The 13,410-nt window shown below is 36.4% G+C and overlaps 1 protein-coding gene across 4 annotated transcripts in view; it reads left to right on the top strand.

Moving 5' to 3' along the window:
- LOC149553254 (Spc97 / Spc98 family of spindle pole body (SBP) component) overlaps window positions 1-13,410 on the top strand; it is a 159,522-nt gene that overhangs the window by 122,277 nt on the left and 23,835 nt on the right. For 3 of the 4 annotated variants that reach the window (XM_089788715.1, XM_089788716.1, XM_089788718.1), the window contains 2 exons: window positions 7,762-7,823; window positions 7,962-8,115. In XM_089788715.1, the coding sequence (XP_089644841.1) occupies window positions 7,762-7,823; window positions 7,962-8,115 (216 nt within the window). Of the gene's footprint in view, window positions 1-5,260; window positions 5,344-7,761; window positions 7,824-7,961; window positions 8,116-13,410 lie in introns of those variants that run through there. The other variant, XM_089788717.1, reaches the window with a different exon arrangement.

Genomic DNA, 13,410 nt, shown 5'->3' with positions numbered 1-13,410 from the left:
AGTCGTCACTTCATCATGATGTACACAGGGGGTAGGCCCATTAAAATAACATAGTCACGAGGTATATTCATGAATCGCAATCCTCTTGACTACTACAATTTATTGATTGCTGGAGAATCCATCTCAACATGGTTTACTCCCTTTGAATCAATATGATCGAGATCACTGAAGGTTGGCTGAAACATATCCTCTATCTACTCCCTCTCTTTCAAGGGTGCCTCTAATGAAATGTCCGTCTCCCTCTGAATTTCAATCTCCCCTTTTTTTTTGCAAGAACATCCTTGTAGAAAAAGATCAAGGCAAATAGCTCTTGTAGTAAAAATCACCTTTAATAATTATGTATGAATATTTATATCTCTTTATATAAATGAACACAAATTCATACAAACGTTGAAATAAATTCATAAACTTACCTCTTATATCCTTGCATTTGAACTTTACCTCTCTTTCTGAAATGTAAATTGCATATATTTTCTTCTTTTAATGTAAGGGATCTTCTTACTATTGTTTTAACCCTTTCACCAAAGGACTAGTCTTGCATTCAAATAATCTTTTTGCTTCTATATATATTTCCCGGTCACGTGTACATATATTTACTTATGACTTTATGGAAGGAGAATGTTAAGAACAACTGACAGCCTTCAAACCCATCAATTTTCTTTTATTTTGTAGCAAATGAGTCATCGATTTGATTGGAATCATTCTCGATGTTTGTTGAAATTCAACTATCCTCATTTTCTGATAGTGATTAAATCATGATATGTATTGTTGAAGGCCATTTTATGTGTTGGATGGATCGATCCAAACGATTTCATTTTTCTCTATATTGAAAATGAGTCATCTTTCTTGTCATTTTTCTGATATATTCCTTGCATTTAAAGGATGTATTCAACTCCTTTTAATGCCAATATTAAACACAGTATTATTTCTGATATAAACTTGTTTGATTACCACCATCTGATACCTATAAAGGCAATTATTCGCTATGAGTAAGTACCAAAAGATTATGTATAATGACTATCTACTAGAACATCAACTTGGTTCACTATAGCCACACTTTTATTTGTCAATTGGCATTTTAAATGGCATGACGATGATTATTAGTAATTGTATTCCTTTGGCTGGTTGAGTTTCCAACTGTAGTTCAGTCTGAAAATAATTGGTTCAATTCTATTTTCTGTAACATCCCTCTATTGGTTCGAGGATATTCCTATCACTCTCATTAATTAGTCTTCAACCTCATAGTATTAACTCGTTTTTTTCTTTATTGTGCCTCCATATATTGTTTGTGACAACTATATGCTGATTGTGTATTCAAAGTGCTAATTTGAATGAGTCAGTGCTGCTGTAATGTTTCTTTTCATTCCAGATACTTCTTAGCATGTATATTAATCACCATGTTCTTGTTGACTGTGATTTGGTGAGTAATCTGGGCGACACCATATATGCTCCAATCTTATTGGTTATTCATAGCCTTTTTACTTCTCTTAATTTTGGCTGACGTGGGAGGTCCGATTACGGGTTCTGTATTTGTAACAACCCCTTTTCCCGGGCCTTAGCACAACTAGCATATTATCGAAATATAGTTACAACTTCATATTCATGAGAAAACAGTTATAACAGTTAGGTTCATGCAAAAGAGATTAATGGTCACAATCAGTTTAACTGAAATATCATAACTAACAATTGAAGGCATAATTAATAAATCTAAATTAGAGGATTTAAGTTTTCCATACCCTAAAGTTTGAAAATGGAATCCACCTAGGGCAGCATCTGTGAAACCCTGATTAGTCCACATATACCACTTAGGGCACAAATAGTTATACCATTGTATCATCCCTTTCCTTTCCTATTGCTAACTATGGCAATAACATATAGTTAAAAGATACATTCATATTCATTATTCACATAAATGAAGGATAGTTATAAAAACCATCAAGTAAGCCTATCTCATGCATGCAGATATATTTCATGTTCAATTGGAAAATCAATTGATTTAACTATTTTCCGAATACATTTAAAAGGAAACTTATTTCTAAGCATTTGAAGGGAATAACTGATTAAACGATAATAACCATCTAACATTTCTTCAGCTTGAGATTGCAAATATCATAAAAGTAAAATACCCATTACTAGAAGGTGTTGAATGCAGATCTTATCTTTGTCTTGTGTAAGCCTTGGCATCTGGTGGAGAAGAGAAGAACTGTCAGGGGCTTAACCTCCCAGCCACGGACCCTTAAATATCCTCACACAATCTCAACTGAGAAAGACCTTCTCTACCCGGAATAGACATGGGATACCCTATCCAGCCACTGAGTATCTTGGTATTTAGAGTATCTGTTCGACTAGACAACAAGATCTAAAGCATTGGATTATCATGAGCTGACTCAGTTATTTAGATGTGATAATTTGTTACTGAGTTATGTTTACTTTATCGTGCAGGAGTATTTTCATTCTCACCCTTCATCTCGACCGTGCTGGTCCTCATGGATGAATTCCTAGGTGGTTCCATAAATGGAATCTGATTATTGTTTATAAAGTACTGATATCTAAATTAAGCTCAAAACTGCTCTATGGCATTATAGATGAAAATTGTAATTCTTTCCAGATTGTTTTCAATATTAAACATGTGTTGCACTCATCTCAGAGATATATTGGCCATACCTCTGTGCAGGCGGGGACTCCTTGGTAGAGATTAGTTGATTCAACACCATACCCTTTCATTCTTGAAATTGCCATAATGGGATAAGCCCTATGATCGGCACGATGGTACTATCTTATATAGACACGGAGAAAAGGTAAAAGAAGATATATATATATACACAGAGCTGTGATCCATTTCAATTTCTGAATTCATAATGATAATGATGCCTTCCTTTGAATCTGGAAACTTATTATCAGAATTTTGAATAAACACAAAGAAATCAAAGTATAATTCATGACCTGTAGATCGTGAGGTTAAACCTGATTTGGGAAACATGATGGATATATATATATACAAAAATATTCAGTGATCACTATAATGTTGTTAATGATGTCAAGTTCTTGCCTTGATAAATATACTCAAACAACATGCATGACTTAGACATAATGGTTATTAATACAAATGTATGATGGCCTAAGGATGCAAGTAATGAAGAACATCAGACGTGCAGAGCAGTTGTAATAGTTCAGAAAGAATTAAAGAAGGAATGCGTACACAACAGTAGCAGTCCATTAATGACAAAGGTTTGAAAAAATAGTGAAGAGGGATCATGAAAATCATGCACAGCAAACAGATTATATAGAATGTAGAAATTAAATGCTACTGTTTTGGAGATGAAATCCACATTATATGCATCAGTGACAAAATAGTAAGCAGCTATTGGCTACATATCTCTCTTTATAACAAAGATGTTATCCTAATAACATAGTGTCTCTTAATTGCTCTTCCCTCCATAGTGAGAGCTATGTGGAAAGAAGACAAGCAAGGTTACCAGCATGACATGGGATGGAAGGAACCAAGATAAGGAAGAATGACTAAGTGAATCACATTAACTGATAAATATATGTATGTAGAGCCAGCATGGAAAGCATCTGCATAGGAATACAACTGATCCAGACCACAAGGATACGTAACTCAACGTATCAATACCAATCTAAACGCATATGAATGCTGTATGTAAAATAACCACAAACAGAAACGAAAAGCATCCAAGTCAGCCATACAAGTCCACAAATGGTAGTATAGACAACAAATCTAAGCACATGATCGATGAAAATATATGGAGAAGTGGCAAGGATTGAGGCCTGATAAATTCATGAACAAACAAATAAATTATTATACCATGGAAGCCATAAAAGATGTTGTTAGGAGTTGAGCCAGTATCATGGTTCAAGCTTGGCTTTGAGATAGGTGTGCTTGGGCAGCGGTCCAAACATGATATGAGACAAAGATGCCTCTCTACTCTACAACATGAGAGAAGAATACGACTCCATTCAAAGAGGAATACATAACGCTACCACAGGATTGCGATTGGGTTTCACACATAATGAAAGACAGGATTAATCTGATTGATTCACGATAGGGAGCAGGTTGAGGTATTCCCCGACGACAGAAGTCTCATCGCATATATAAGCAGTTCCATGCTTGGTTAAAAAAGAACAAGAAGGTGGCGGTGGAGGAGTTACAATACAAACAAGAAGTCATCAGCACAAATATTTAAAATGGTCATCTCAAAATATAAGGTCCAATGGAAAATAATATAGAAATATGAAAGGTTGCCACCCATGAAATAATATTAAACCATCGCCAAGATGAGAGAAATAATGATATCTTACCATACAACATCATGATATCTATGAATACCTATGTATGTTTGTATAAATGTGTGTGTGTGTGTGTGTGTGTGTGTGTGTGTGTGTGTGTGTGTGTGTGCGCACATGCGTGTGTGCGTAAGCCCTAACCATATATTTCTGAAGTATACGTCAAATATCAAATATATGTATACATTCTTATATAAATATAATTGGTTTACGTATATACACATATACATGTATAGATATTTAGGTATCATGGTGTCGATATGTTAGGACATGCTTAACACCAGGAGGCTCCAACCAAATAACACAATAATAAAGGTACCAACTTGATCATTGCTCAATTCAAGCTTTAGCAATTTCCTTAATTATTAAGTGATATATAATTTAGCTGGTTAGCTCATGGTCGTCCAATGTACACTCTTTCTTGCCTAGTCATTTACCCTTAGCCAAGGTGGTTTAGGACTCGCACCTGTTTGCCTAGTGATAGGTGGTGCCTCCGTGCCCAATTTCCTTTTGGCAATGCTTTCCCCCCTTCAATGAGCTCGTGCAGAAAAGATTCCCATGGGAATATCATTTTCTCAACATAATCACAATTATTATAACAACTTATTGTTCATAAACCATCAGAACGACTAACCACCATATCACTTCCCATGAATTTATAATGAATAACCATTTTCCCAGTTTTCAGGATAATGATATAATAACATCATAACAGTTAACTAACCTGTCATCTTCACATGAATCATAACTACTTTTACCTGTCAACTGATTTCACATGAAACCTCAATGGCTATATTAACAATTTTAGATGGATCCAAAAATTGGCATGTAACATACTTTCCCCCTTGTGTTTCATCGTCCTTGATGAACTTTGAAATTTTAACAAACACTATAAAGGAGCATTTAAAATTGGGCCAAATATTGGGATGTAACAGTGAGGAGAACCTTGTTGCAGGGGTTGTTACGTCAGATTTGTCTATTTGGGAATTAAAACTTTCAATCAGAAGGTTGCCTGCAGTTGTGGAAGATCATCTCAGGGTAAGGAGAATAATTATGAGCTTCAAGGAGATTATTTTTGATGGAAATTGGTCTATTTGCAGCCATACCAGACTGATAATTACCAGATGCAGGCGTAAGCAGATCAACTTCCAGGTGAATGTGGAGTGCCTTGGCCAGCTGTCTGATATTGGCAATCTAATGTGAAGATGTCAGAAAAATAGATGGAGGAATCTGTACGTTCTAATGCCAAGCTCTAAAAGAAACTGATTAACTAGCCTGGTACGATCTGTATGAATTGTCATTTCCAGTGTTTCAGAAGTGATTGCCATTTCAGGAATGTATAAAGTAAAACTGTCTACTGGGAGTTAAATTTGTTTTGAATTAGTTTGGTATTATAGTTACATTTCTTTTCAATTACTATCCCAAGAAACCCCAAAAGATTGGAAAAAAAACTACCAAAACTCCAAGAAAGGCAAAACCCTACAAAAAACAAATTGCCTGTTGAAGACCAAGTCAGTGCAAACCATCAGACCAGGGTGGTATATTACATTCTTCCTAGTTGGTACTATGCCATGTTTGTATAAGACCTCCAACTCCAAATGATCAAACCTTTGCTAAATTTATAGATCTTCCTCCATAGATCCCAAACTTTGAGTTGAATCGTCTAAATTCTGATTTAACTTCATTTTGACCATTCTCACATTGGTCAAAACCTGAATGACTTTCTTCACCGAGTATAGTGTTCCACCAATGGGTCTACCCAAGAATTGATTGCTTTAGCCTTTTCCAAGCACTCAGCCTATTTTATGGACTCTTTAGAATTGGGAGAGGTCAAGGGATCAACCTTTTCAAAAGATTTAGTGAGATTTTGAATTATAGAAATTAGCTGTGCTTTCTCCTGTTTGACTTATTCTTTCTTTGGCAAGAGCTCATCATAACTTTTGGCCAATAAGGCTACAGAGTCTTATTTATTGTGCTTAACTGCACTATGTGCATTGTGTATGCTTTTCCCAGTTCCACTCTTGTGATCATGTAATCAGACAACTCCATTTCTCCTTCTGGCTTAATCAGTGTGTGGTTCTGGTACTTCAGTGTATTTCATCTTGTTCTTCTACAACCACCCTTGAAATCATCTTGGCTTACTTAGTAGCCTTTGGTTTAGCCTCAGCAAGTTGCTGAAAATCAAACCCATTAGGAGAAATTTATGTTTCCTTCCTCTTCGGAGTAACTGAACTTAACCATGGGGACAGACCAGAAAAAAAACACTTGAGTGGCATCAACTGTACTTTGTGTAGGAATAGCCCGAGTCTGTGCTGGAGTTGCTACTATTGGTGTAGTTTCCGTTTGGAGAACAACAAGGGTTTGCATGGACGACAAATCATGAGAGGCCTTAGAGGTATCAAGCACAAAAACCTGACCCATCTGACAAACTTAGATATGAAGAATATGATTGAAAGACATTCTCTAGGTTGTCATGAGGATTGTCAAGAGCAGACATAGTTGTCGATGAAGAAACAATGGTTTGTATGGATGCACTGGGAGCTATAGAAGGAAGATGAACTATAGAAAAATAATTGACATCAGTGTCTAAAGGAGACATGGGAACAACTATATGAATAGGTACTCAAGGGAGAACCGCAGGAATAAATACTGCATCCAATGCAGTAGACGTTTCTGGAAGGTTCTCCTCTTGGGTTTCATCCTTGGGATCAACATCTTGTATTTGCTCTTGTTATTTTTCTTTTCCCTTCACTGATATCTCCTCTAGAGGCTTATTCATAGCTCTACTAACCATGGGTTTAATCCTAGTTCCAAAAGAAGAGGCACCTTCTTTGGTTCTCACCCTCAAACTTATGCACAACCAGCCTTGCTGTATCATTTTTTGATCAAATTTTGATCTTTGTCATTTTTGTACCTTTTCTTTTTAACCAAGCATTGATGTTGGCCAAAATGGTTGAAATCTATCTGAGATTGAAGTGCATTCCTCATGTGTCCATTGTATTGGTGGGAAAGAAGCCTTTCAAGTCTCTTCTCTACATACCCTTGATCAAGTATCTGTTTGCCATTCACCATACCTTCTGGGATTTTGGTTAGGCTTAGATCAATGATCTGCTCCAATGATTTGATCATTATTCCGTCCTAGAAAATTTCATCAATATTTCTGTGTTTTTGCATGCTTATAAAATCTCATTACGCGGTTACTAACTTACTGGGTCTGTGATATAACTATTGTGGAGCATAGACAAGAGATGATAATAATACTATATTTTTTATTATGTTTTACATTATATTATACATGAAGTTTATCCTTCTGCTTAATCCATGGATCTTGTTCACTGTGACAGATAATTTACTATGCACAGAATGCAGTTTTGTTTTGGCACTGCAATTCAATAGGTTACTTTTTTTGTTGATATTATGATATCAGGCATTGATAGGCTTCTATGTATGCTTCAGGTGGGTGACATGCTGGACTTGGAATCTGTACATAAAGCCTATCTTTTAGATTCTTTGCACACGTAAGTGTAAGCCAAAGTGAATGATGTTGGTAGATTTATAAAAAAATTAGTTATTTTTGTGAGTGATAATCATGTTCCTGAAATTTAATTGTAAGGACAATATGTGTAAACTACTAAGTATACTGGTTTTCTTTGCAGATGCTTTCTCGATTCAGACATGAGTCCTGTTAGGGAAATCATTTGCAACATCATGCAATGTGTTTTGGACTTCAGGTCCTGCTTTGGTTGCAGAGCTCAATATTATGAGGAAGGTGAATCATTTGAGCTGATCAATAGGATCAATTATTCTCAGGTGAACACTTTACCTCCCAAATTTACATGCTTAATCCATCTAGATGATCTTAATTTTGTCTACATCTTCTCCTAAAAGTTAAAATCCATCACATTTTCTTTCACCATTCACCTTGTGGTTTACCTTTTCAAAGTGTCTTCAGTTTCACAATGCATATGTGAACAGGGAACCTACTCCAGTCTATAAATGAAGAATTTGAATGTTAATTTTCAACTTTGACAGTTATTACATCCTATATTTTGATAACAACTTTGTATTTGTAAAGTGCTCATAATTGCTATATATTGATTATGAAGTGAAATCGGATCTTTCTAGAGATCAACGTATGTCCACAATTTATGAAATAGTGAAAATCTAAGTGATCTAAGAGAAAAATAAGAATAGTGATTGAAAATCACGCCCACATGCATGTACAGCAATGAAGACAAGCAGGGTCATTCCGACCAGCCACTCTCCTAACATCCACTGCTAAGAAAAAACAAAAATTGAAAAATGAGATTGGCAATGGTGTCTGCCTCAGGTCTCTGTCACTCACATTGTCTGATTGATCTCCTAAATGTGGTCTGGGCTGAAAGACTTGCATTATGGACCATTCAAAAACTGAAAGATGTTATCTGTTCCCCAGTCTCTTGATATTGGAGAAACTACTGTTAAGGACTTCCCTGTCTGAATGGGGATCAGAGCAGGAGCTTTGTACATGCAAACACCAAGGAGTCTTGTGTTCACTGTACTCTGTGTGTGTGGATTGGACTGTGTTGGAAATATAGATAACATTGGTAATAATCTAAGAGTGCAGGAACTAAAGGCGTCTTTAGCTTGGTCCATGCCATCTTCAAATTTCAAACAAGCTTTTTAGGTCATCTAATGGATACAATGATGAATTTGTTGTTTATGTTTACAAACTTGAGGCATTGGGGGAATAGTCTCGCGGAGATAAATTGAGATGTAACCTTTCACATGAACACGTGACTGCTTTTTCAACAAAGGTGATTTGAAAAATAGTGAATATGGAGGTTGGAATGTATCTGAATTTTGATTAGAAATCAGAAACAGAGAATGTTCAACAATTTTTATGCAACTTTAGGTAATTGTAAGGATTGAAAAGTGCGTTTCTATGTATTTGGAAAACAAATGTGTACATCAAACATGCTACAAAATCTTATTAAAATATTAAACTATTTCACTAGTCCAAGATACTAAATAAGGTGACATAGTAGTACGGAATTGCAAAATTTCAAATCAAAACATAGCTGAGGTGTCTTTTTGCATGATTTCATTATCACTAGAAGCTGATTTATTCTGGAATTGTTGCTTAGACCTAGGGTAGAAAATATCCTATTGCTCTGCAAAATCTCCTTGCTAGTTTAGGAATCTTTGACCTTGATAAAAGCTATCGACTCGACTAGCACTTTTATTTTATAGAACGGCAATTTCCTAATTATCTTCACCTCTTCCTTCCTACAATGACCTCTCCCTTCTCCCGTGCGCATGACTTGTTCCACCACTACTTGCATGCTCCTTGCGCAAGCAAGTTGACTAGTTTTCCTCTGTTTTCTCTTGTGTTGGTTGGGTGGGTTTTGTTCGTTCGCATTTGTTCCTTGCTTCCCTCGTGCATTTTGTCCATTTGTTCTTTCACGACTTCTTGTGGCTTTGTGGTGGTGCTTTTCTTGTGGTTCTCTGTCGTTTTTGCTCGTGGTTTGGTTTTGTTTGCTGCCGTCTGTGGGAGCTGACCTCTCTCCTCTTTGCCATGAGTTTGTCTGGTCGTGTTTTCCTGTGATTTTGAGATCTCTGGCTGCTATTGTTGTCAATGATGGCTAACTTTGTTTGCGTGATTTCATTATCAATAGAAGCTCATTTATTGTGGAACTGTTGTTTGGACCTTGAGTAGAAAATATCCTATTGCTATGCAAAATATCCTGGCTAATTTAGGAATTTATGACCTTGATAAAAGCTATCGACTTGACTGACACTTCTATTTTGCAGAATGATGATTTTCTAATTATTTTTGCCTCTCCTTTCTTGCAATTACCTCTCTTGTGTGCATGACTTGTTCCACTACTTGCTCATGTGCTCTTTGTGCGAGCAAGTTGACTAGTTCTCGTCTGTTTGCTCCTGTGTTGTTGGGTTGGGTTTTGTTCGTTCGCATTTGTTCATTGCTGCCCTTGCTTTCCTTACATGTTTTATTCGTTGTTCTTTCACAACTTCTCGTGCCTTTTTGGTTTTGTGGTGGTGTTTTTCCTACGGGTTTCTGCTCTTTTTTTTTCTCAGAGTTCTTTGTCATCTTTTCTCGTGGTTTGGTTTTCTTTGCCGTTGTCTGCGGGAGTTGACCTCTCTCCTCTTTGCCATGAGTTTGTCTTGTTGTGTTGCCTTGTGATTTTGAACTGTTTGGCTGCTATTGTTGTCAACGATGGCTAACTTTGGTTGTCCGTTGTTTCTACCCTGGTCTCTTGGTTTTGTTTTTCTTCTATCATTGCTTTGGGTTCCTATTGACTGTGGGAGGGGCTCTACTACTTTCTTGGGGTTGTCATTGCCTGCTCTTCTGACATCTGCATGGGCCTTTGTTGCTTTCGCGTGACTATTAGGTGTGGTTGGTCTTGTGTTGTTTGTTGGTGCTCCTCGACCCTCTGTTGCCTTTAGGCTATTTACATTGGCGCTTTTGTGTGTTGCTTGGTGGCACTTGGATTTCTTGTTGTTGGTGAACATCTATTGCTCTTCTGTACTCATTCTCGTTTCCTATATAGTCTTGGTTTTCTGTGGCAAGGGGTTTGCAACCTTGTTCTTGCTTGATGGAAACTCCTTCCACATCTATAACTTATTAGAGAGACATTGATCACATTGCCAAGCTTGAGGCTGAGAACCTAAGCCTACACGATTTTGTGCACTTGCTGTCTACGACATTGATGGAGATGAAATTACATGTTGCCACTGTTAATGTTATAATTCTGTCAGATAAATTATATTATATATATGAGATATATAATATATGATATATGGAATAATTAACTTATATTCAGAGTGATATATATATATATATATATATATAATCATAATAATATATTGAGGGTATATTACTTAACTATATAATAATGTAAGTTAATATGTTAAAGAGACATGTCTCTTCAAGAGACATGCCTCTTTATTTCACATATATATTCATTCATATAGTAACTTGAAAAACACATAAAATATTCAGAAGTGCTATTACAAGTTACACAATAAATTAATCAATCTTAATTCACTAACATGGTATCAGAGCAGTATACGTTACCAGGGACTTGTGAGATTTTGTGAGATTTTCACAACAATCGAGTTTGCACAGTATTTAAGAGAAGGTTATTATTTGGATAGACCAGTGTTAATAACGCTACGCACAATGAAGAGGAGGTACTATAGAGGAAGAAGGAAAGACCATAAGAGATATACATCAACTGCCACTTGATCAAGCGTAAGAAGTTTGGAAAGTAGACAGATTGCCAAGTATGCAAGTCGGGCTCCTTGCAACATGATGATTCGTCATTGGGGAAGCAATCAGTTATATGCACGGCCATCTCCATATACTCAAATATATTCCACATCATTGCTCAGGGACCAGCCACGAGAGGGAAGGAAGCGGCCGGATAGTACAAGATCGTCAAGTCATCTTTCATACCCATCGAGAAGGGTTCACCTTGTCACGTCGGGATTGAACATTGGGAAGAAGAGTAACTGCCATACGGAGTCTTCTATTTGATATACTGAAGCAAAAGTAATATTTCTGATGCCATATATTCCCATATGGTAATAGATACGTATTTGAGATACTGAGCATCATTACAAAAGCAGAAGTAATATTTGTGACACCATATATTCCCAATATTATCATCTAAGAATATACAGAGATTGCGATACATCTTCAAAAATGGTATAGGCAGAAATGAATATAGTCAAACATATTGACGAATGACTGGAAGGAGTCGATAGTAGAGTGATAAAGGAGATGGTGAAATCAATAGGGATATGATGGAGATATCAGTAGACTTAGTTTAAACTCTTCATTGGTAAAGAACTATATAATCATCAACATAGAGATGGCAACCTTGGTTATCGAGATAATTTTTTCAATAAAATTAAATATCATGGATTAGTTCTATCGTCAAAAAGAGCATATATGGGGATGTTCATTATAGAAGATTACATTGGACTCTCGTACTCGGAACTAATGGAATGGTCGAATGAGAGTTGTGTGCTGCCGTTGAGGTTCTATGGTTTTCTTGTCACACGTAGCCTCCTTTCATCGATAAGCACAAAACACATTATCAAAGCCTTAAATCATTTTTGGAGAATTTGCATATACACTGGATTGAAGGATATACACGTTAGACTCATCACAACAAAGATGACAGAGTATCATATTTATAGAGAGAGCATATTGTGTTTGAAATGGTCAAGATTGAAACTTGCATAGACCTGTAAGGGATATGAAGAAATGGATATTTCAATTCATGACTTTTAGTTTCCTTAACAGAAAGTATGATGGAAAAGGTTCAGTCAAAGATGTGCTATTGGGCATGATTAAAATTCTAACAGAAGTGAAGGACATCGTGGAATTTATTGGTAATGGTATTTGGTATTTTAGATCGTGTGAAGGTGACAAGTATTTTCTTCCAACATCTGCAGAGACGGGACATGTTGCAGATGCATACTGGAGCTTTGTGTGCAGCACCTTTGCAGGCTATGTTGTGGAAGTTTGTGCACTTGAAAGCCTTCTAGAGATACGCTAGATGAACACAAATTATAGCACGAGTGAGAAGAATTTCATGATTGCTACAGATATTCTCTTATATCTCTTGAATTATCAATCCGACATCATACACGAACCACTCGCACATGAGTACTTAGGGAGTTGCACTGGAAAGGTTATGTCTTATGTTGCGGAGAAGGCGGCCGGTAACCCGCACTGCTTTAGTGAGATCCTAAAAGGTAACGCAATGTGGATGTGCTACGATGAAATGGGTCATTACGGTATCCTAGACAAGTTTCTATTCATTGCGGAACTTAAGTGGGCAAATGCTAATGAGGAAATGCTAAGTGAAATTCAGGCCCGCTATTTGATTGCTCCATTTGTTGTTGAAAAGAACTCATTGATAACACGCTTTTTGCCCAAGGATGGAATTGCCTTGTAGACTGACACAGATCTGCCTTTACTGAGCAATAGTTGGCAACTTGCCTGAATAATAATGAAAATGTATAGATATTCTTGAATAGACCAAAGAACTTGATGAACAGATGACAGGCATATTCATCTACAAATTCTCC

The sequence above is a fragment of the Cupressus sempervirens genome, chromosome 6 (assembly GCF_028749045.1).
Source record: "Cupressus sempervirens isolate cs-2001-9-10 chromosome 6, ASM2874904v1, whole genome shotgun sequence".
NCBI classification, from domain to species: Eukaryota; Viridiplantae; Streptophyta; class Pinopsida; order Cupressales; family Cupressaceae; genus Cupressus; species Cupressus sempervirens.
The sequence above is the reverse complement of the archived record's forward strand: the minus strand, read 5'-3'. Positions and strand labels throughout refer to the sequence as shown.